Raw genomic sequence first — 25,130 nt, 5'->3', positions numbered from 1 at the left:
ATGTATATGCCTAACATATTCGTAGGTTATAAATGCTACCACAAACGCGTAGAATGTTTAGCTGCCGTGGACCTATAAATAACGTCAGTAACGTACAGACACCAAGCTGCCATGCGGTCATCTGCTACGGGTACAAATTAAATGAACTAGTCCATTATATCCGGTTTGCATAATTAATTACAAATCCGCTCACTACCATCTCCCAGTTTCACGTGAACAGAGATAGCAGAGCTGAAAGAAAATAACAGAGAACATTGTGTAACAGCGTGATTTCATTCACAATTATGATTTCATTTTTATTCTGTTGTCTTGCATTGGCCACGATATCCTGCATTGTGCCGAGCACACACGCATCGTGGCGAAGAGGACACGTTAAACTGGAAGAGAATGGATACACAGGGATTGTTATTGCGATCCACAGCAGTATACCAGAAAACGTCCAAATAATCGAACAACTACAGGTAAGTCAGCTAACGGAAGAGTATGGGAGGGGGGTACACTATGTGAAAATGCATACGGATGAGGGGCACCAGAACGAATAGTTTTTGCACAAGAATTATGCGATATAAGATAACATGCATCTCATTTTGAGTACTGTGTCGGCTATAATGATGCACTATAATCATATACCAGTATATATAATCCAGCGGTCGTTCATGTTCATGGGGTTACAAATCTTCATTCTAGTTAAACTATTCTCCGAGCAATCCAATCAATGTAGTTGCATTCAGAACTAATCGTATTTACCGCAGAGTACCTCAATAGCATTTAAACGATATTATTGATGTATGCCAGTTTGTGAGAGCAGTAGAAATAAAAACAACTATCATTGACTAGAAAACAAGCACACGCATGATATCGCAATAAATAACAAATGACATTATGCACGGGGTAAGTGCGAAACCTCGTGGTAAGCCTCGGTCATAAAAATTATAACTGCTCACTGACTTTATTCCAGTGAGATACTCCGGCATGACACCGATGAGGTTAACACACAGAGACAACAAACAGATCTATAATACAAGGACACAAATAAATGCATGCTGTTATTTTAGCGCCTATGACAACAACTGCTGCAAGCGCATTATTTGAACGACAATGCAATAGAAATATATCAAAATGATTTTAATGCGGGTCAACATCTGTTTCTGAAAAGCACTCATAATAATTCATAGGTGTACAAACATCGTCGTATAATAGTTGTGTATACGTGAAAACGTTCTGATCATTTGAAAAATATAAATAGCTTGGTACAGAAAAGCGTAGGACAGTATTGCCGATGTGCCATGTACAGTTGATTTTAATCAATGCTAGACATGTTCACCAGTTGACACCAATCAATGCAAGAATATTATTGGTCGTGTGCAGTTGATGCTAATAAATGCAATACTCAACCATTGTCGTAAATCTACACCTAAATTATTATTCAATTTTATCATGCTGGTGTCGCTGGATTTTTGAAATATGACCTCAAAGGTGTACTTTAGTGGGTTCATGAGGCCGTGACCTTCGCAGTTTAGTGCATGTCAAGCACGTTGAATTTATGTTGAGTACACTACTCGAATTTAAAAAAAAAAACAGTTTTGACATTGTCACCTTTCGAAAATAATTTATAGAAGAGTTGTTATTGAGAGTTATCTTTCCCAGTCCTTGAAAAGGTACTTAGAATGGCAATCGATATTTTAAGAATGAAATATATAAATGAAGGAAGTAGATAATTATATTACTACTACATCGCTGCCATGTTTTGAGTATAATCATCACAGCTCACTCGGTATTCATAAAACGCTAGCATCACACGCAATTACTCACAACAGATCATCGACAATAACGTGTACGTAAAACGTGCTTAAGTATGATGTGGGACGCCAATAATGTAGCTAATTCCATGGGTTAACAATGTTAGCGAAGCGCATAAGCATAAGTACATGTTTATACAGTATTAAGTTACAACTGAATACAAATATTTCCACTTGGTGAAATAAAAAATCCCCATGTTTATGCATTGCGTTACGAATAATCAAGGCATTATACAGCGACCCTTGACACGTTGAGGGACGGTGCCTTATAGTACCACATTATAATAAGAATACAATACGTACAGTTGCTTCGTCTCGTATTGTAAAGCCGATTCTATGTTGATGCATCCTACTAGATTAGAGGTTAACACGTTAAGCACTTGGCCCACGTCCTAAAACATGTAAAAAAATATTGTTTGAAGAACATTTCCGTAAATCAAATCAAACTATATTTCACAGGATGGATGGGTTAATTAATTTACCAGCAAGCAATTGAGCGTTGGCTGTCGATAACTAAATAATGTCATTGATACTATATTTCATAAAACCGGGAAATCGATTGATTTTAGAGTAAACCCCGAGTTCAAGTTCGCAAATACATTTTAATAAAACCACACACTTATCATTTTACATTCCCTCTGAAAAATTAATGAGGGAATGTTTAAGGAGCAAATATAATTAAGCATATACAACAAACATTACATCATACATTGCAATATTCTCTCCATTCACATCAATGACATATACCATTTCACTCTCTGTGATTAACTTAGTACAGCAATTACAATTTAGTCAGTGAGATATTTGGAATGCACTTCACTAAAGGCTTGTTATTTTATCGTAGCATGATTTCAACGAACTAACGCTCAATTGTAAGACGTAAAGATTTATCACGTCCTGCATATACTTTGTATGCTAATTCATTATGTGATTAATTAGTTTGATTAATGGATTTTTGTAATGTGTACAACGTGTTTTGGAAGATTAATGTCATTTCATATTAAACAACAATGATATTGATGTCAGTAATTTGGTAGGCATGTTTATTTGTATAGGTAGATATGATATGATATGATATGATATGATATGATATGATATGATATGATATGATATGATATTAATCCCTGAATGTCTCCCAGATTCAACTGGTAAATAATGTGTAGACATGTTTACACACTGTATGTTTCGTATTTACAGGTTGCATTTACAGACGCATCAGATTTTCTATTTACCGCAACCAAGCGACGAGCATATTTCAAGGACATCAGTATACTGATACCAACAACATGGTCACACAAATCCGAATATAGCAATGCAACAAAAGAGTCTTACAAGAAGGCAAACATTATAGTAGACACGGCGAACGCAGTGCACGGACATACCCCATACGTCAAACGGATTGGTGGTTGTGGCAAGAAAGGAGAGTATTTACATCTAACGCCGACGTATTTACTCGATAGACAGCAGAGTCAACAAAATTGGGGACCTGTTGGTATGTGATGAAGTAAATAAATTATTGATCGTAAGATTTTTGTTGATAAAGAATATTATATTGCGTGCATGTTGTTACTTTTACGTAACAAAATACTATAAATTACGTGACATTATGATAGGGCAGTCGTATCAGACTGACTGCTTCGAGTTTTTATTGTTTCCGCTGTGAGGTTCTACAGGGAACGGGGCAAAGCTCGGAACTTTTCTGACCGAATGAAAAACGTGATCATGAGAATGAATAATTATGTTTAGGTCTACACTCGAAGAAACCAACCAAATAATATTACATAATATGTATATACTTACATTGTTTTTGCAAATATGTATTCTTTAGTTGATTTTACTTGTATGTTTCGCTTATGGTAGATCTTCGATCTTTCAACAGTATGAAATCGAGACAATTGTTCCACTCCGAATGTTCACGAATCTGTATCTACAACAAAATACAAATGAAAGGACAAGCGGAAAAATAAGTCGTGTTGCTCCAATAAGAAATGATACTGCCATTAATTATGTTTCACATTCAATGTCGTTAACAGGGCGATTGCTAGTCCATGAATGGGCTCACTTACATTGGGGAGTATTCGACGAATATCCAACGCACGATGACGACTACTTCTACGTCTCAGCCAATGGGAAAATAGAAGCCACAAGGTGTTCACTCCAAATCAAAGGATCATATAAACAAAGAGGATCGGTTAAAGATTGTGATTTCCGTAATATTACAAAACTGCAAAAAGCAGACTGTCATTTTATCCCAACTCTTTCGAATGCCTCGGACTCAGCATCGTTGATGTATATGCAGTTTTTGCCAACCGTGAGTTATTTAACATATGATTTATTTCTATGTCCGTATTATATATATGTATATCACAGCCTATAAATATAAAGACTGTTTTAAACTGACTTGTGCACTTGACAAATCGAGAGTTTTTGTGAACGCTCTTGTAAATGCGAATAAGGGTTTCACATTTACACTTTTTCTTTTCAGATCACCGGTTTTTGTCACAATAACATCTCAGACTTTGCAGGATATCACAACCGAGAGGCACCAAATAAACAAAACAAACAGTGTATGGGTAAAAGCGTGTGGGAGATCATATTAAACTCGGAAGACTTCGAATACGGCACTAACTTACCAGTTGACCCGACCGTCACGATAGATACCACTCCTAGATTTCGTATAGTGCAAAGCAGAGAACGTCGATTGGTATTAGTATTAGATAGATCGGGAAGTATGGAGGTAATGTTTTACTGTACAGAACTGTCGGTGTTATCAATGTTTTTTTCTACATGTGCCGTTCATTAAAATTTAATATTACACAATTTACTTAATCTAATTGTGTCATTATTTTCAAGGGTGTGAGACTGACTAAATTACGACAAGCTGCTAGCGCTTTCATACGTAATACTATCTGTGAAGGCAGCTACCTTGGCATTGTAGAGTTCTCTGAGTTCGCGCAGGAATTGGCGCCCCTGACACTGGTTAATGGGAGCGATTCACGAGAAGGATTGATTCGGAGACTTCCCCATTCTGTCGGTGGGTGGACCAGCATTGGTGCAGGAATAATGAAAGGTATTGAGGTAAGTATTTTTGCGGGCAGATATAAGACAACAGTATGTTTCACACACGTATTTATTAATTCGGAATAGTGGCATGTTAATGTTTTTATCCCCTAATATCCGAGTCTATGCAAGTTCATTGATTCTTTCTTGAGTGTCGGTCTGCAAAACTCGTTCCACCGGTTTCAAGTTACATTACACGCTGTAGGTATATCTTTCTGTCCTTATATCGCTCGCATTACTAGGTGTTATCAATTAATGGACAGAACCCAGAAGGCGGCTTGATAATGGCAATTAGTGACGGAGGCGAAAACCGCGCACCTACGCTATCAGAGGCATTGCAAGCAGTGGATGAGTCGGGTGTTACCATAGACACTATAGCATACAGTGAACAAGCTGACGAGAATCTGGCATCTCTGGCAGCTAGGACCGGTGGTATGTCTTTCTTTTACTCCGGGGATGACGATTCCACGGTACTGGAGGACGCCTTCGCCACCTCAATTACAAGTCGCGCTGCAGATTTCACGTCAGATGACACATACATAAAGGTATGCGGCATACACTTGTTTCATACCGAACAATGAATTATGCGCTGTATTTTTTGTGCTGTACACATGTAATGCACACACACTGGCACAACTTATTTTCAATCAATTTTTTGTTATCAGTTATGGAGTGAAGTTGTTCATGTGTCAGCAAGAGGAGAAAACTATGGGCATCTTTACATCGACAGCACAGTTGGCATGGAAACTGAATTTTCGTTCACATACACAGAGAGCAGAGTAACAGTAGTTATAAAGCGACCAGACTCGTCTATAATCGATGCTACATACGATGGCTATAAAATCGATGATGAATTCCACAGAATCGTTGTCACACTCCGTGAACACTCAAGGGTAAGTTAGTACTAACACTAGTGTTAACTAGCATAACATGACGTACAAGTAACTAATTCCGATACTAGTAATTACTTGGGCTAACAAATACCATTGTCATGATGGGAAAATCAAAATCTGTCGATTTGTAAAACAATCTTGCTGGAGTCGACTTAATTTGATAGCGTACACGAAATAACTGATTCGTTCAATGAGTAATGAAATCAAACTTCGTTATCATCAAACTTCTAACATTTAGTTAATTTAAAGGCATACTTATTATGGAACTCTCAACATTCCGATAAAGACTTTCCGTTTTCGACATTGTAAAATTCTTTCGTTTTTATGCAGAAAAATACAGTATTTTTCTACCAGGTAAAATCATATTTATTAAAGTTATTGTTCATACGTCATGATGAGTTGATGAACTCACTGCATAGTTTGTAATTTCATTCAGCTTCTTTCAGTCATAATTCAAGACAAATGCAAGGCAAACATAAAGAAAATATAGCATTTTATCTTTATTTTGTAATATTCTTGTGTAATCGGTAATTATGAAAATGATTTATGGGTGTGTCACCAGTCTGAGATACACCTAAAAGTATATGAAAGTACATGTATTCCTTTGGCTGTATGAGCAATCACATATGTGATTGCTGTCCAAATTGTATTTAACTCGGTCGCTGCGGGCGCACTTCATTTTGTATGATGATCACGCAAGAAAGCGTAGTGATCTCACGGTAATAGATATATCCCACAATGCAACTTTAAGAGTTAGAGACAGCATGGAGGTAGAAATGAGAAGGAGTGAGGACGCTATTGTTTCCGCTGGTTTCATGATGCTTTGGATTTATTTACTCAGTACACATTGTAATTATTTGGCAAACACGCTGTCAAGTGTCACCGTTAATCGGCTTACGTGTTTCGGCTGTATTCGGAAGCTTCACGAAGATTCTCGACGCACTGCGCATGCCCAAACAGATAACAATAATACAAAATGCAGTGAAAGACGTACGCTGAGTGTACTCAATGCCCCAAATCTATTGCAACAAAAGGCGCGATTTTCAACATCTGCACAGTTCTGCAAACTGATGAAAAACGCCCTGTCAAAACATTTTGTTATAAACTTATCATGTATCTTCAAATTTCACTGCGGAAATTTGCGGGATTCTTTTAATCAATGTCCAAAGTTGGACGACGAAAAGAAGTAATCACACATCTTGGAAGCGTCCGTATGCAGAATTTCCGGTACCTACAGTGTGAAATGACCTTTGTGATCCGTTAAAAGGTCATTGCGCATGCACAATTCTTTTAATTATGGTTTGCGCATTCAATTTTATAGACGATGTTTATACGGAATTTATTTTTTTCAGTTCTACTCTCGTTTTCTTGTGTAAATAAGCGGCTATCATCATTTAGGTAAAACGACTTCTAAACAGAAACAATAAGTGGCCTAACGGATGTTTATAAGATTAACATGGGCTTAAAGTGCCCGTGAAATGGCTGCTATTTTCACGCCTAAAATTATCCATTGATAAATAAATATTATTATTTTTTAATGTTTCTAAGCATGAATTATTTTTTTAAGTGAAAAAATGTGTTTTAAACTCAATCTGCGGCAACTTTATTTTTGTGTATTTTAAAACGAGGCTCCTCATTAGTTTCTTATTTGCATACAGAAATTCCCCTTGTGACGTCAGAAGGGGAAATCGCATGGCAGCTTGCATTGCCGATACGTGTAAATAAGGCAAATTTCTTCTGCAGTTTTCTCGTCTTTGACTAAAGTTTCACTTATGTACTTGTTCGTCGAGGAGGAATGGACCATAATGAACACATACTATCAATTTTTGTTGCATGGGGTTGAGTTAGATGCGAAATATGTTCGTTCTGGTGTAGCTGGTCGTCGTGATCGTCAGCGGCGCACGTTTGTACACTGTCGCTGGACAAAATAGAATTTGACGTCAGAATTATCTCGTTATTTAGCAGGTTACTAGGCACGTCACTACACTGTTTTATTTCATCGATCGTCTGAGTAAAACTTTCAAACTTAAAATAAAATAGAGCATATTTAGACATTCTAAACATTAGACCACAGTGATCACTATAAAATAATTAAAAAAAAAACGACAAATCACAGTTACTAAATAAATGACAGTCGCGTGGAAATAAATTGAAATTTTGTTGAAATAGGTGAACGCGTCGGGTCACGACGAGGGCAAGTGCGTTAAAAGCGGCGTTTAATTGGATAACAAAAATAATCGAGATCGACACACATACAGATAAATTCAGAGTGGATTCGAGTTAGCGTGATCCATGGCATGATTGTCATAATTATAACATCATATTAAAACTTTATTTGGTGGAAACACATTGACCAAGCCCGGATTCTTATTTCAGAAATTATTACGCAGATCAAGCTGCAAGCATGGAAGTAAAAAAAGAACAGAGGTGTGAATTCGACATTCAACACAAACCACCAAACAATTCAGAAACTTTTAGTCTTCGAAAATGAAAACAATTAGCAGTGTGTAAGGGCTGTGTAATTTCCTGTTTGTCCGACGCTTCGTTTTCGTGTCACTGTCGAAATTATTGCTACCTTTTACTTAACAGGGACTAAATGGTCTCTATAAAACGATAATCAGGATCGCGAAAAAGTCAACTCATTTGAAACACTTGCCGGACGTCTCTCTCTCTTCTGAAATCCGCCTCGGTGATCATGGTCCGGAATCTATTCCTTTCAAAAGTGTTGCGCCAGGTTTATGTTGTCGGCGTTTCTCTTTAAACCTAGTTGTGTTTTTTTTCCATGGACGAGGACAGTTTTTCCAAAAAATGAATCTGAGGTTAAGTGGCTTTCGTCCACTGATGTCGCACCTTCGGATCGATTAGAAACGTGTGAATACTTACACTATGACTATACGTTTCACTGCAACTGCCCACAACACAACATCTAAAAACTCTCTCTCTCAAAAAAAAAAGAAAATAAACAAAAAAAGAAAGAAAAAAACGCCGACTGAAAAATGTATATCGTTTAAATGTATACTGAATGACCAGTGTTATTACGGCTCAGGGGTATGACTTCCTCTCACATTTTGGCATTTGGTGGCGCACTTTCGGCGAGAGTCGGAAATCCGGAAACAGTCGACCGTTTCAGGATAGATGGGCGTGGCTACAACACGAGAAATATCCCAAATTTTCTTGGATACGAGTAATCATTTTCAGCAAAAAAATCAATAACTGCCCTTTTCAGTGGAATACAGATCTAAAATGGGAAACGTGAGGTTGGGCATTGCACAGGCACTTTAAATAGCGTCCTCACTCCTTCTCTTTTCTACCTCCATGGAGACAGTCAGTAAAGTGGACGACGAGAGTTGGGTTGAAGTCTGGGTGAACGACAGATCGGTTCAGTACGGCTCACCACTCTGCGTTGATGTACAATTAGTCCTTGGAACGTGCAACTCTGTGCGTATATTATATTATAAATGATGAAAATGACGTGCAGTTATTGGTGTAAATATTGTTGAGCAGTTAAAATATCAACTATGTGATTCCCAAAAGGTACCCTCAAAGAAAAGAAACATACCCCAAATTCAACTCAGAGAGCGTCACTTATTTCCCCCTGACGACGAACCACATCCATCCACCCAAACCCAACAGCGAACGAAGCCCCACGAACCCGATAACAGGTACATAGGGAATACGTTTCGTTATGAATTAGTCTTAAAGTGCCTGTGCAATGCCCAACCTCACGTTTCCCATTTTAGATCTGTATTCCACTGAAAAGGGCAGTTATTGATTTTTTTGCTGAAAATGATTACTCGTATCCAAGAAAATTTGGGATATTTCTCGTGTTGTAGCCACGCCCATCTATCCTGAAACGGTCGACTGTTTCCGGATTTCCGACTCTCGCCGAAAGTGCGCCACCAAATGCCAAAATGTGAGAGGAAGTCATACCCATGAGCCGTAATAACACTGGTCATTCAGTATACATTTAAACGATATACATTTTTCAGTCGGCGTTTTTTTCTTTCTTTTTTTGTTTATTTTCTTTTTTTTTGAGAGAGAGAGTTTTTAGATGTTGTGTTGTGGGCAGTTGCAGTGAAACGTATAGTCATAGTGTAAGTATTCACACGTTTCTGATCGATCCGAAGGTGCGACATCAGTGGACGAAAGCCACTTAACCTCAGATTCATTTTTTGGAAAAACTGTCCTCGTCCATGGAAAAAACACAACTAGGTTTAAAGAGAAACGCCGACAACATAAACCTGGCGCAACACTTTTGAAAGAAATAGATTCCGGACCATGATCACCGAGGCGGATTTCAGAAGAGAGAGAGAGACGTCCGGCAAGTGTTTCAAATGAGTTGACTTTTTCGCGATCCTGATTATCGTTTTATAGAGACCATTTAGTCCCTGTTAAGTAAAAGGTAGCAATAATTTCGACAGTGACACGAAAACGAAGCGTCGGACAAACAGGAAATTACACAGCCCTTACACACTGCTAATTGTTTTCATTTTCGAAGACTAAAAGTTTCTGAATTGTTTGGTGGTTTGTGTTGAATGTCGAATTCACACCTCTGTTCTTTTTTTACTTCCATGCTTGCAGCTTGATCTGCGTAATAATTTCTGAAATAAGAATCCGGGCTTGGTCAATGTGTTTCCACCAAATAAAGTTTTAATATGATGTTATAATTATGACAATCATGCCATGGATCACGCTAACTCGAATCCACTCTGAATTTATCTGTATGTGTGTCGATCTCGATTATTTTTGTTATCCAATTAAACGCCGCTTTTAACGCACTTGCCCTCGTCGTGACCCGACGCGTTCACCTATTTCAACAAAATTTCAATTTATTTCCACGCGACTGTCATTTATTTAGTAACTGTGATTTGTCGTTTTTTTTTAATTATTTTATAGTGATCACTATGGTCTAATGTTTAGAATGTCTAAATATGCTCTATTTTATTTTAAGTTTGAAAGTTTTACTCAGACGATCGATAAAATAAAGCAGTGTAGTGACGTGCCTAGTAACCTGCTAAATAACGAGATAATTCTGACGTCAAATTTTATTTTGTCCAGCGACAGTGTACAAACGTGCGCCGCTGACGATCACGGCGACCAGCTACACCAGAACGAACATATTTCGCATCTAACTCAACCCCATGCAACAAAAATTGATAGTATGTGTTCATTATGGTCCATTCCTCCTCGACGAACAAGTACATAAGTGAAACTTTAGTCAAAGACGAGAAAACTGCAGAAGAAATTTGCCTTATTTACACGTATCGGCAATGCAAGCTGCCATGCGATTTCCCCTTCTGACGTCACAAGGGGAATTTCTGTATGCAAATAAGAAACTAATGAGGAGCCTCGTTTTAAAATACACAAAAATAAAGTTGCCGCAGATTGAGTTTAAAACACATTTTTTCACTTAAAAAAATAATTCATGCTTAGAAACATTAAAAAATAATAATATTTATTTATCAATGGATAATTTTAGGCGTGAAAATAGCAGCCATTTCACGGGCACTTTAATATAAATTTCTGAATTATTTTGTAAAAATCTTTTTTTTTTCTCCTAAAAAACGAAAGAATTTCACAATGTCGAAAACGGAAAGTTTTTATCGTAGTGTTGTCTCCCTGTTTCAGCCTGGCGAGTGGAACTTTACCATTGGAAACCAGCATTTCATATCACAAGTGGTGACTGTTTCAGTTAGTTCACGCTCACGTCTCGTAGCCAGTGAGATCATCAAAGTGTCGTCATATCTTAGCAACATAGAAATTGACTACGTTGAACAGAAAACGGTCACAATTTATGCTGAAGTAAGCAAAGGATATCAGCCAATCCTCGATTCTGACGTCACAGCCTTGATTGACAGACCACCAGCTACAACTAACGAGCAAGGAAGTACTATTGCAATATCATTACTCGACAATGGTTCTGGTGAGTACATCAATTTCGATGAATACAATTTTAACTTGCTGAAAAAAACAAACATATTTTATTTATTGCGAGTTTACCACACTTCTTCAACGTCCAAGTCCCGGATTTAAGATTTCACAAAAAAAAAAAGAAGTTATTATCCAGAAATATAACGTGTATACTGGTCGGAAGTTAATAAGCATAAACAACAGTCCAACTCAAATGTTTTAGGGTCCGACATAGAAAAAGGAGACGGCATTTATTCTGTCTATTTTTTGGATTTCACATCGAATGGATACTATGGAGTACGTGTTGTGGTGACCAATGATCACGGCAATGCAAGACTAAAGCTGCCTACTGCGAGTGGTCATCGTGCAATCCATGTAGACGACGGTACGTATGAAGTCAACATTTACTGAACAAAAAATTTAATTTCTTTATATTGAATGATATCAAATTATGATGCCACTTATCCACAAGGAGATTCTAAAAGTTTGTATATGAATGACCTAATAATTAGGTACGTAACATATTGATATAAGTATCCATTTCTACATGCAAACATTGAAGAACACAAAGGAAATGTTACCACTCTAAGCGTTATTCTAAATGAGCCTAACATATTCATTAACCAAATTAACCTGAGAAAATTATAATAACAAAGCTATACTTTTCTAGATTCCACTGCACCTACGTCAAATACGAATACGTCATCAGATCAGTTAGAATCCTTCAATAGAGTTGTGTCTGGAGGCGCATTTAAGCTAAACAATTACGATCAATCTACCTCTGACGAAAACTTAGAAGATATCTACCCTCCGTCAAGAATCACGGAGTTGACTATTGTTGAGGTGTCGTCGAAAACACGACACGTCACGCTGAGTTGGACTGCACCAGGAGACGACCTGGACCGTGGAACAGGTATAATACACATCTATCTTGTTCTCTTTATTTCTGATACTCGTAGCTGACTTTCACTTTTTTGCATCGTACTTTAATTCTCAGAAATTCAGAAACTAGCACTGAATTGTCAATCACAAGAGCAAAGCTACACTATGTGAAATAATATTCATCCTAAAACCAATCTTATTATAGTAAGTGAATATAGTGTACATGAGCCGAGTCGGAGCCGAGGCGAATGACTGATTTACATATATTTCTATATACCAGCTGCAGCTTACGAATTGCGTGTCGGTGAAAGTTATTCTGAGTTGTATGACGATTTCCAATCTGCGACGCCGCTGAATAACAGTTATGTCATAGAAGGTAATTTCTCAACTCCTAAACTCTCTGGTTTGACGGAGCTGTTTGTTGTAAGAATACCAGAGTACATATCGACATTGAGAATCTCTCTTTCGGTGCGTGCTGTTGATGACGCTGGATTGTTTGCGGAACCGTCAAATATTGTCTCTACCAGCTTTGAATCTTGGGAACCCGACCGTGGATCAATGCCTACGACTACTATTGATACTACTATTACTACTAATGACAAATTTACTGTTGACCCTACACCAACTACTGTGACAAATCAAGGTTCATCCAATTTCAGTTCGTCACCAGACACTATTCCTTTTAGCCCTGCAACATCAAACTTGCAGACGACACACTCACACGTACGGACAGCTACTTCGACAGGTGCAATGACGACAACCACATATAGTCGAGAGGTTCACGAAACAGATGTAACACTCGTTTTAACAACTTCAGACGATCTTGAAAGTTTGAAAACGATGAGTTTGTTTAGACATAAATTCCAACCATGGATATTTGGGACAATTTCAGCGAGCGCCATCGTCGTCATTTTCGTCATCATTGTTTTCGTTATCGTCATAGTGACACAAATTCGAATACGTAAGACACAACACGTGTCGAACAAAATTAGACGAGATTCTAATGCTTGTATTGTTGAGATAGCCATACCACCAACACAAATATAATAATACGGACCCTGATTGTTATCCTAATATGTACGGTTCTATGCAAACATACTGAACAATGAAATGAAGTGACATTTCACATCAAGCTTTAAAAATCTTCAAATCATTTTTTTTTGGGAATATGCTGGCATCTTAATAACGTTGGGACAAATACAAACAACATTGAGCGCAGATGCTTTTGCTAAAACATATATTTATATATATATATTTTTGTGACTTGTCTACCCCGTATATTATTGCATATTTATGTGACGAACACATATGTTTATATGTTTTGTTTTTTTGTCAGGTGTTGTAATTAATAATTGTAATTATGCCCGACTTAATAATTGTGTTAGTTCTGGGTCCTTATTTAAATAAAGACATTAGAAAAAACACATATCAGTTTTATTTTTGAACGAACACTACACATATTTTGTTATGTACTGTGAAGGGGTTAATTATTCACTGGCTTTTAATTTTGCTTATTTCGCTGACTGGAAAATGTGCTAAATTAAAACACACTGAATATTTAAAATTTAGCATATAACACATTATCTAAATGATAAAAACGTGAATTTAAAACCCACTGAATATGCCTGAAATTGTAAATCAACAATATTTAAACCCGGTGAAAGTCATTTTACAATATTCAGCCACGGAAGGGCCATTCATTCATTTTTCTAGTATTTGTTTACTAATAGAAGTGACAGTTACCCTTAAACAAAACATTAAATTTTATATTCATTCTTCGACTAGTACAATTGGATATTAGATAAACGTTTCACTTGTTTTACTATATGGGACTGAATCTAAATCTTGTTTTGTAGAACTCGATGATTGGATGTCTTAAAAAAAAACTTAAGCAAATTACTAACAAGCGCAAGATTATTACGGCTGAGGTTGGAACTAAGATTGGAACTAAATGTATGTGGTACAACTTGGCACATGATGGCCATCAACATTTTGATCTCCTATCGAGTTGGCTGTATTGTCATCATTGATACATTTACTTTAACTCTCGATTGAAGTATCTGACAAGCTATGGACCAGAGTTTGATTTACCTAACACATCCAGGCATTTCACGTATCCTTATAGAGTGTGTCCTGCTGATCATTTACTCAGAGTTTCTACAGATAAACTGTCCGTGCGCAGTCATATAGTTATCCTGTTTCAAGAGTGTTGTCAAACATCTTTATTATTGCCAACTGTCCTATCTGCATAATCGTTATTTTCCAATTCTACGCGAAGGTGTGATTTCTAACCGTATCAAATCACCCGTCAGTCGTGATTATTGTTTAGGCAAATAATTTTGTAAGTTCGACTCACTAGGAATTTTGATCAAACATGAAAATTGTCTTAGTCTGAAATGTATTTATTTATTTATAAACGAATCATTTGCAAGCTTATCAAAAAAAATAACTCAATGAAAAAAGAAAATAAACGTAATATACACATTAAATCATCATATTAAAATAGATTTCCGCACTGACCTCGTAATATCAGTTCAGAGCTATGAATATAGTTAAAACGATCAAAATATCACACAAATCAAGTAGAAATCTGTAACTGTGAAATGAATGATCAGTTATATTTGTCCATATAAACAACAAAGTATTAAGAATCATAATATAAAATAACAACATTCATGCATTACATGCACAATACAATAACATACACAATAAATAAATCTTGTTTACATGAGAGATATATTTCACCAACGTGCTATATTTAGCTAGAATGGTCATTCCAAAATACATTCTATTCAGTAGGTAAATGTAGTAAAGAAGCGAAACTAAAATTTGCATAAATAAACGTACGAGGTCGATGGCAGGAAAAGATGCACGTGGTGATACTGAGGGAAAGTGACGGCATAAATGTCACCGACAAATTGTTTTAGAAACAATCACATGGACAGAAATGCCACTAGACAATGCTATAATAGTAACATGCGTCGTAAAAACTGACGGTCTAGTAGTCGACATCGTTGAAATCGGTAACGCGATTGAGGCCGTACAGAAAATTCAGATGCACGACGCACGTCACACTATTGTCAGGTGACGCTCAAAATCGTCGACGTATTTGACAGGAACTTGAAAATGTCATCTTGTGCCGTAATCCCCGAGGATTCGAGTCGCTTGACAAACCTGGATTTCCATGGATTGCGCCCTCCGGCGGCCTGGAAATCCAGCGACCGTACAAGTGATTGAATGTACAACGTTGGTAGATAGCGTATATGCTATGCTTTGAGTGTCAACATTGTGGGACGACCGTTACAAATTGATGCCAATGACACAGGGAATGTTTAAAAAAAATAACAATAAGGGAAAAATCGAAAGTCACAGCTATTGCCGCCTCAACAAAAGACTGATTATTGTGTAATACCAGGTTTGTACCATATTATATAATATATGCCATGTTTACGTAGACAGTGGAAAGTTCAGGTATTAATGATATGAATAACTCCAAGATATATTGTTAAAACGTTATTATTCTTTCGTTATATTGCCTATACGTTGTAGTGAGATTCATAGACACTCCCTGTGTTGTGATGATAGTGCTATACATCTGTATTACCATACGACATTTGGAAATCTGTCGGTTGTTCTGGGGCAATGGCTGATTTGGGACGGATGCAGATATATTTAGCCATTACCAGGACACACATACTATACAACAGCAATACCACCGCCCCCACTACCGACGCCGCAACGATGACTGTTGTTGATATTGATTCCGATTCCGATTCAGTCGGGGCTATAATATCCACGCCATCCGCAGTAGTAATGACACTGCTTTCTGTTGTAAAATCATCGTCGCTTCGCGTAGAAACCACTATGGCCGTAGATATAATATTGGAAGGAGCAGCTGTATTATCAGCAGCGTCGAATGCACGGATTGCGAAGAAATATGTTATGTTTTCATAGGTAGCTGGCATTTGTACCGTCACCATCTCCGTCGTACCGAATGTGCTTGGCGATGACAGGGTGCCCTCAACGACATGGATATCGGTTAACTCTTCACCGGTTATAAACTCGCGTGAAAACGTGACGAAGTTTCTACTGTATCTCAGGTCATAACCATCAGCTGAAATAACAAATATATTTGCATTTAACCAGTCAGAATGACGTAGTGAGATGCGCTTCTTTATAAGGATACGAGGTTCAATTGCCGTGGTCATGAGTTTGAATTCCGTGTTGCTTATTTATGTACAAATGTTTTGCAATTTGTATATTACAATGCATGTAGACTATCTATGCATATTCATATCTTCCGAAATAAACAAGCTGCAACTAACTCATTAATGGATATTCAGTACAATTTGCAGACCCAAATAAATAAAGAGGTTGCAGAAACTCATCATTTTTTCGAAATTAGTTATATATTGTAAAACATATTGATTACGTTATCGAATTGACAAAACAAACATTAAGCAGTCTAGTACATATCGTCTTTGCTTAATACGAAATTCAATGATGTTATAACTTAATATTTCAGTAATCTGTAACGCAATTTCCCAAAGATGTTGTAATTCATTCTACTAATTATTTACCTGCCCCTTTGTCTAAATCATTGCCAGGTGCCGTCCATTCTAATGTAACAGTCTGGTCATCATAGGATGTCTCAGTGACTCGTAGATCGGTAATTCTCGATGGTGGGAATTCATCATCATCACTGACAGTTACTGGAGCTTGGATTGCACCACCAGTATCCACACGATCGAAATCATCAATAGGAACCGTAATATTGCTTTCTTCCTTTGGTCCAGCTATAAGCGAACACAACAAATTGTAACAAGTTACAATATAACATCTCTAAACTGGTCTAAAATGAAACATTTAAATCAAAGATGAAAACTGTAAAATTTAAATTACAAATGTGCCAAAAACACCACCGGAAATAAATGTAATTTGTTTTGTTATATAAAATCAGGTTTTACAGCGTCAAGATACTTACGGGGTCGTATTGGGAGAGCCAGCCCACTACTCGATGCGGAAAATGGTATAGATGCCAACCCATCCCGAGCGTCAACTTTTATTTTGACATTATACCTGCAATTAGGACAAGTAGCCGTGACGAATTCGAGGAATAGTCCGGAGTATACACCGTCATTTTTTGTAGAGTCAACTCCTTTGAGGCAAAAACAAAAATGCGGAAAATTTTAGACATAAGGGCATAAAGATATAATGCTGTTATTTGAAAAAAAGCTTGAAATCAACATAGAAACGTCGCAGTACCTGCTCCATTGTCATATAATTGTACTTGCACTGGTGCATGGGGTGTTGGTCTCTCCACTGTCGCGACCACATTAGCGTGTAATATAGGACTGTAACCCTGGGTAACTTGTACATATATGGCAGCTTTGGCCGGTGTATCTGTGATGACCACGTCACTTAGTCTGGAAAAGATATGTATTGGTTCAACGCCGTCCCTAGCCTCTGACTGTATCGCCACTTCCACCGTCTGTGAGTGGGTTGAGTGTATTTCATAATACCACGTTCCTGACTATAATGCATACAAAGCTTTATGTTACCTACTCATATCCATGGCAACACAATATTGATCACTGCAGTGTAGATTTAACATTATTGTACCAATTTGTTTGTATTGTTAGGTAATAATAGAAATATTTACAACACTTTCAACAGACAGACAGATTTAGTATTGTATACGGAATCATACCATAGCTAATCCAGAAATTGCAATCACAACTGATTTTTTAGCAACATCGCTTGTGTATTCCGATGAGGTGTCATCGATAATATTTCCATCTGGTCTTGTAAGAGTGACAGAAATGGCTGAGGTGGTCCATAGAAAAAAGAAGACAGTATCTTTCCCGACTGTGGAGTCGATGTTCAAGAAGTCATTGTATATTCCACCACCACCTATGTCAACTTTACTAGAAACTAGCTGTTGTGGAAAGAAAGTATGTTTATTTGAAATGAACAGATTGAACAAAACATTATTTTGATTTGTACTTGTATATGCCATTTTCATTATTATTAGTTGTACAAAATACGTCATTAATCGTACGAAAAGAATAGCGGGTTACAGATAATACACACCTGAAGTGGGACAGACTGACTTCCTCCAAGTCGAGTTGTAATAGTTGCAGTTATTGCATCGTTGAGGGCAGTAGATTGCTGGTCTTCAGATTCCCAGTAAGATAATCCACGTGTATCATTGGATAATGTGGCCAGCTTATCGTCCGCATTTGAACTAAGTGCAATAGTATCAACAGCCACACCTTTGCTGATCAAATCCGGTTTCACAGTATCAATATTGGGGTACTCATTTTCTTGCCCGTCGGTAATGAGAAGGAGAATACCGCCTCGAGCACTTTGACCACCATCTTCCAAAACCTAAACACATTCAAAATTCAAAGTATTTATTTGTCTTTGCCTTATCTTGCCTTTACATTAAAATTCATAACTTCCCTACACAATTAACATATTCATGTAGTCAATGTATTATATATACACTGCTATTTTTGAAGAATTTTCAATGTCAACACAGCTTATGGATATTGTGATTATTACCTGTATTCCGCTCTGTAACCCGCACCCAATACATGTTCCTCCTCTGGTATATGACGGAACTAGACTTGATAAATTGTCACGTGTGGTGTTGGAGGTAAGTTCTATGAGATTTGAGACGATGGTTGCATGCGATTCAAACTCGACTATTCCAACAAAATGCCCATCAGGAACAGTGTACTTAATAAACTTGGTGGCAAGTGAATTCAAAATACCAATTCGATTATTCTGTAATTAAGCGCGTCAAGATACCATTCATTGACGAAGATTATAAATTAATTATCAAAATTAGAAAAAGCCACTTTATAGTGAGTATTATGATATTAATATTATTAATTCAAATAAAATGATAACTATCATTATATCGCTATTACTCACAGAATTCATACTACCCGAAACATCGAGTACCAACACAATTCGTAGTGGGGAGGTTTTTACAATAATAAAGTCTGGTGTTGTGTCCAATACATAACGTGGTGGATTATTGCCGTCAATAAAGTCAGGTGACTGTGACATAACATCCCATGCACTCCTTTGAGAACATTTGATGTTTTGTTGATTTGGTGCCATGCTGTTGTGTAAAGAAAATGGGTCGCCACTGGCGTTGCTATGGCAGAACTCTGTGACCTGTAACAAGAAACAAGAATTATAGTTGTCAAAGACTGTGACGAGATTTACGTGTAAAATGTAGTTAAATATTAACTATAAAATGCGGGTGTTTGAAATATCCATTTCAGGCAAAGCGATTTCGTAGATTTGTAAATAGAAATCATTTGATTGTGACTCGGAATGATATATGACTGTTGACATATGTGAAGCAGGATGTCAACACATTTTACGAATCACCTGACATCACTCAATGCAAACCATGTGGTTCATATAAGCTGTGAACTGAGAACCAACGATCCTCTTTCAAAGGCCTCCCAAACGAGTTCGAGTAATATATAAGTCATGAAACTGGAAATTTGCAATATTGGAAGGATGCTATGTTTTCTGTCCTACGTAATACCGACGCAACATAAGACTACCGTGCAGCCGTATTACAACAACCCGTAACCTAATAATACTATATCACGAGTGTTATCATTTGTAATATGTATGGGGATATTATAATTTACAGATGATTTTACTTACAGTGTCCAAGAAATTCATGTGCATATACGAGCCTGTTGCATTTTGCTTATTTACATCAAGTTCAGGGTAAAACCGACACCATTTATTTGGCAAAACTCCATTTTCTGGTTTACGATTGCATCTTTTACCAGTTTTCCAATGTAATGCTATCCCCGTCACATGTCTAGAGCACCCTGTCGGCTCAACATGCCTGTTTTCGTTCAAGTAGAAGTGACTTTTATCATCAGTGGCGTACTCGTCAAACAGTCCCCAACGTAAATGCCCCCACTCGTGTACAAGTACTTTGCCTATAAACCGAAAAGTTGTTACAAAACAAGATTTAACAGGATACATAAAAGCTAACGACATTGGCAGCTCTCGCTTCCTTTTTTATTTTTGATGCAGGATTTCTGCCGTTCAATGTTGACGGCTACAATGAAATTAATTAATCTGCATGAAATGACTGTGAGTGACAGAATTATGTATTTCTACTGTTTTAGGGGCTATAGGAAGATACACAGTTACACAGTTATGTAAGGGTTGCATCGCCTCTTTGTGTTCTCTGTATGACTCCAGCACATCCCTTGTAACTGATATCAATTGGTTTAATATCTGAAGTTTTTCAAGCGACTTGCATCTTTTCACATCAGATACATCTTAGTGTTGTGTTTTCAACAAGTGGCTCCTGACAAATGCGTACCCCGTTCGATTCGATCTTGCGTAATCATAAATTCGGATTAAACAATAGTCCAACTCAAAAACAAAACAAAAATCACATTGTCCTTGAAAGGAATGTGGCATTATTAAATTTGGAATTTAAGAGCAATACTGCCATGATAAATACAATACTAGTAGAGCAATATATTAGGAAAGAATACTTAATTTACTCCAGTAATTTCATTTTATTGGAATGCGTATTTCAGACCAATCTTTGCCCTGAATGCCTGCTGCATTATGAATCAAAATTAATATCATGAGAGAAGTTTTTTGGTATACGTTTGTAGAGACCTATAACAGATTAAACTCCTGTTCCTATTTGACATTGTTGAAATACTTTATGTAATATTTGACTCCATTTCCATGAGCTTTCAAAATATATATGTACTACATTGTGTGATTAACTTTAATCAGTTAAAATGCTCAAGCATACATCAAAAACAATATTGTTTAAAAGGCTAATTATATAATACAATAAACTGATCTTCACATAGTACGTTTCATTGGCCGTTTTTTTCGCAACAAACATTCGGATGAAAATAAAATATAAGCATGGGGTCATCGTACAGCAGTTCGTACAAAATAGAGTGATAACATATTGTGTATGTTTTTAGGGCATTTTACCATTGTTTCCAATGTCAAAGATATATCTCAATATCTCAAAATTGTGTTCAGTGTCATATAGTGAAAAAATGATACACAGCGTCTAACAAAGTACTTTTTGATGTATTTACAAATAACACTATTTCAATTCATTGGGCTAATGACGAAATGTTTGTTTATTGTAGTCAACAGAAACCGCTGTCAAATTGCCATTCTCTGCATATTATTTGACAGTTTTGACAGATTGATGCTAAAATGATTAATTATAACAGATTTGGACACAAAACATAAAAAAACACCTGATCAAATAAGAATCCTAGAAAGTATTGCTTCAAATCAAGTAGGATCACATACTGTGTTTCATTAAAAAATACAAATTATAATTGAAGTGGATATTCAAATTATAAATTTGGTTTCAACGGTGAATCAAAATACAACCATGAGCAGAAGCAATAATACTTTCCGGGGGTGACTGCGATGAGAATGTCATATCAAATACAAAATATCAGCACGGCTACTGGAATACAACTCCAGTCCTCAATGGTCATAAAAGGTATGAGGGACGACGAACTGGAGGAAAATAGACGAAGCTGAGCTTCAATGAACGAACAGAGTCGATTATTGGTCCTACTGTCGACCAAAATGTAAGTATCCGACTGTCACAGTAGTTGTGATAAATACGGTAAATATCGTGTTGCTGCTATTGCACAGATGATTATGTCTAAATCCTACTTGGGTGGATGGACTTTATAATACTCTATTCGAATTAAGTTGTTGTAAAAACAGTTGAAAAAAATAATGTCAAGGAAAGAAGGTAGATTATATTGCGATTAACTAATGCGTGGCATAGTTACTTAGGTATTCAGGAATGCCGGAACTCCCTAAACTCTAGTGAAATGTACAGCGTGGACGCACGATGCGAAGTACGAATTTAGTCTACTGAATACAGCGATAATGCATAAATACAAAATAAAATAAATTTACCTGGATTTCCATACGTGTACCAGACCCAGTCAAAATCAGACAGAAACCTTTCAGTGAAATGTATGTACTCTCCTGCCTCGCCACATGGTGCAAACTGGTTGGTGTACGGATTGTCATCATATTCAGCGTTCGCTTTATCAACAATAATATTTGCACTGTCAAATATTTCTGATGTTGCTGAAATATTCGTAATAGCATCACTCCATGTCTTAGGTACCAAGATAGTTATTTCTTTCATGTAAGCCCGATTATGGGTTGCTTGGTACATTTCCCGGGAGGCGCTAGTGAACATCTCCTGTTTCAAAGAAATAATGGTGAGATTAGTTGCGTAATACTAATAGCAAGTTTCTAGGTTGAACAATATACGTTAAACAATGTACGAAATATACACAGTATGTATCCATACTGTGACGTAGGAAGAGGAAGGGTATACAGGTTCTTAATGTCACAACCCTATCTCCGCGTTGGTCAATTGGAATTCTGACAGGCACTTTAAAAATAACGATTTATTAAATCACTATTTTTTCTTTTTGTCACGCACTGTATGAATGATAAATTTATATAAATACGTCGTCATCTTGAAACTATTGTTTGTCTTTGACATTTATGGCGTTGACGTACGGTAAATGCTATATATATACATTCCGTAATGAAACAGTGTGTAAATAACGTGCGGACATGTTCGAACGTGTTTATAATCACTGACGCATTACTTACAAAAAAGAACATGAAATAATTAGTCCTGCTTAGTGTGTATGATGTGCATGTACTTGTCAGTTTGTTTTTTGTAGATTGTTTTGTCGATGTAGTCAGTAGTTTTATTTGTGTTTGGGATTTGTAAATTTTCTTTCTGCGACTTGTGTTTAACAGATATAGATGTGTTAGTTCCGCTTTACATTAAGCCAAGCACGCATTCGAATATAGGATAAAACACTACAAAACAATTCAATTTACAAATATGGGGCTTGGAAGTGGAGAGGAGACAAAACGCATTTTTATTTAGTCTCATTTGATGAAATTATCGGATTTATCTGTTTGATGGAATATTCCCATTACAGCTCAAAATATCATATATACGAACTGAAAATGTTTAAGACTTTACCTTCAAGTTTTCAATCAAAGTAACATTTTCCGCCACATTTTCATTGATTGCGATAAGGATGCCTTTATATCCATTGTCTTCAAGCCGAATCTCTGAGCGAGGTAAAGCTGCCTTGCTACCATTCAGGTTAAAGATAAGTAAAAATGAAACAAGATATCGTAGACAATGCATCGTCCTTTTCTTGTTACGATCAGCTGTATACATATAAATTTCTCTGTTGTAACAACCTCTTATAAGTCACATATACACCGGGGGATTCACACCTAACCAGTTACAATGTCAGTCTTAGCCTAGTGTGTATATTTCTAATAATATGTAATATGTATAATGATACAAAATTCATGCTATGCTAAATAACCATTCAAAGTCATAGTCCATTAACAAAGTTATATCAATTATTCATCCTGAAATAACAAGGAGCACACACGTGAATGTGACCCCCTAATCAACTGACAAAAATAACCGTTAACCGTTGCCAGACAATTAAACACGCTTCCGCTTATTGAGCTAGTTTTGTTTATTACCAAATACCAAGAAAAACAAAGTCTAGAAGTTGACGTGTGAAAACGCTCGTGTTGGTAGTTTAATGATCGGGTCAAGTATTTGGAGTGAACGAAGTTCTCACTGCTTATAATATAAATATATACACAATTTAACATACAAATTTATTGCCAGTCATAATTTCAAACCAATTTTCGCATGAGAAATTATTGAAGCATATGAAATGTATTTCCTAAGAAGGTAACTAGTAGGAATATTTACAAATTTGCAACTCATGCAAAAAAGAAGTAACTACACAGCAAGTAAAACGCAGCTCTGCGGAGTTGAAGGTTGTGACAGAAGCATGACGCAACGTTCGATTAAAGCCACAAAGGGGCGGCGCCTACCTTGGACAGTGAAATGAACGTATTTCTCGTAGTCTGGTCTACAGTCCACAAGAGCACATAGTTATACAGAAATTATATAATGTAGAGTCAAAAAGGAATATAAACGGTCTTCAACGTGTTTATAAATCTGGAAAACTTTTCAGCAAAGATCTTTTTTGGCTGGTTTTAGCTGAGTTGGTGCGTCTCGGAGCTTATCAATTTGTTGGTATCCAGTCATATATGCTTAAACTTGTGGGATAACGGTTTCAACTCTTGGATTTAGGTGTAAGGAAGTTGTGGTACCATTTTGTCAACACTGGTCAATATGGCTGCAAACAAAAACCTGGAAATACCGCGCTTGTCTGGACTCGAATGCGATGGCTGCAGTTGGAACACTTACCTTGCTATGAAAGGCCTGTCAGATGTTGGTGGGATTTAGTTTTCCCCAGTGTTTTGTAAATTTCAGTATAAAGGCATAGTATACAAAACAGAAATTATTTTCATTAATGTGGCTCAATACAGTTTTCACCAAAGAATTTGGAATTGGTTCATAACTTCTAAATAGATTACTTAGACACATGTAATATTACTGTACGCGGATTACAGAGTTTGGCACAGTGTAAGGCCTGCTTATCGC

The 25,130-nt window shown here is 36.8% G+C and overlaps 2 protein-coding genes across 2 annotated transcripts; one reads left to right on the top strand and one right to left on the bottom strand.

The window, feature by feature from the left end:
- Positions 1 to 284: 284 nt before the first annotated feature.
- Positions 285 to 13,591, top strand: LOC100367861 (calcium-activated chloride channel regulator 1-like). Its single transcript, XM_078006741.2, has 11 exons — positions 285 to 461; positions 2,997 to 3,291; positions 3,833 to 4,110; positions 4,285 to 4,536; positions 4,653 to 4,877; positions 5,102 to 5,404; positions 5,525 to 5,752; positions 11,381 to 11,675; positions 11,886 to 12,047; positions 12,333 to 12,575; positions 12,825 to 13,591. The coding sequence occupies exons 1-11, from the start codon at positions 285 to 287 to the stop codon at positions 13,589 to 13,591; spliced, it is 3,225 nt and encodes a 1,074-aa protein (XP_077862867.2).
- Positions 13,592 to 16,131: 2,540 nt separating this feature from the next.
- On the bottom strand, positions 16,132 to 23,798 carry LOC144346993 (calcium-activated chloride channel regulator 1-like). Its single transcript, XM_085497424.1, has 11 exons — positions 23,628 to 23,798; positions 22,526 to 22,820; positions 20,243 to 20,529; positions 19,487 to 19,735; positions 19,112 to 19,336; positions 18,638 to 18,934; positions 18,255 to 18,482; positions 17,810 to 18,077; positions 17,529 to 17,702; positions 17,125 to 17,340; positions 16,132 to 16,658 (listed from the first exon to the last, which is right to left on the bottom strand). Exons 1-11 carry the CDS (start codon positions 23,796 to 23,798, stop codon positions 16,132 to 16,134), a joined length of 2,937 nt encoding a protein of 978 aa, XP_085353550.1.
- Positions 23,799 to 25,130: the final 1,332 nt, after the last annotated feature.

The sequence above is a fragment of the Saccoglossus kowalevskii genome, chromosome 3, assembly GCF_978046115.1.
Source record: "Saccoglossus kowalevskii chromosome 3, keSacKowa6.1, whole genome shotgun sequence".
Lineage (NCBI taxonomy): Eukaryota > Metazoa > Hemichordata > Enteropneusta > Harrimaniidae > Saccoglossus > Saccoglossus kowalevskii.
The sequence above is the reverse complement of the archived record's forward strand: the minus strand, read 5'-3'. Positions and strand labels throughout refer to the sequence as shown.

Bases quoted from the DNA above. Each gene is read 5' to 3' on its own strand.
- LOC100367861 (XM_078006741.2), top strand. From the start codon at position 285: ATGATTTCATTTTTATTCTGTTGTCTTGCATTGGCCACGATATCCTGC. The intron at 5,405-5,524 runs GTATGCGGCATA...TTTTGTTATCAG, and splicing joins CAGATGACACATACATAAAG to TTATGGAGTGAAGTTGTTCA. The intron at 11,676-11,885 runs GTGAGTACATCA...CAAATGTTTTAG, and splicing joins ATTACTCGACAATGGTTCTG to GGTCCGACATAGAAAAAGGA.
- LOC144346993 (XM_085497424.1), bottom strand. From the start codon at position 23,798: ATGCATTGTCTACGATATCTTGTTTCATTTTTACTTATCTTTAACCTG. The intron at 19,736-20,242 runs GTAAGTAAAATC...TTCTTGTTACAG, and splicing joins ACATGAATTTCTTGGACACT to GTCACAGAGTTCTGCCATAG. The intron at 17,703-17,809 runs GTACTGCGACGT...TTTGCCTCAAAG, and splicing joins ATTATATGACAATGGAGCAG to GAGTTGACTCTACAAAAAAT.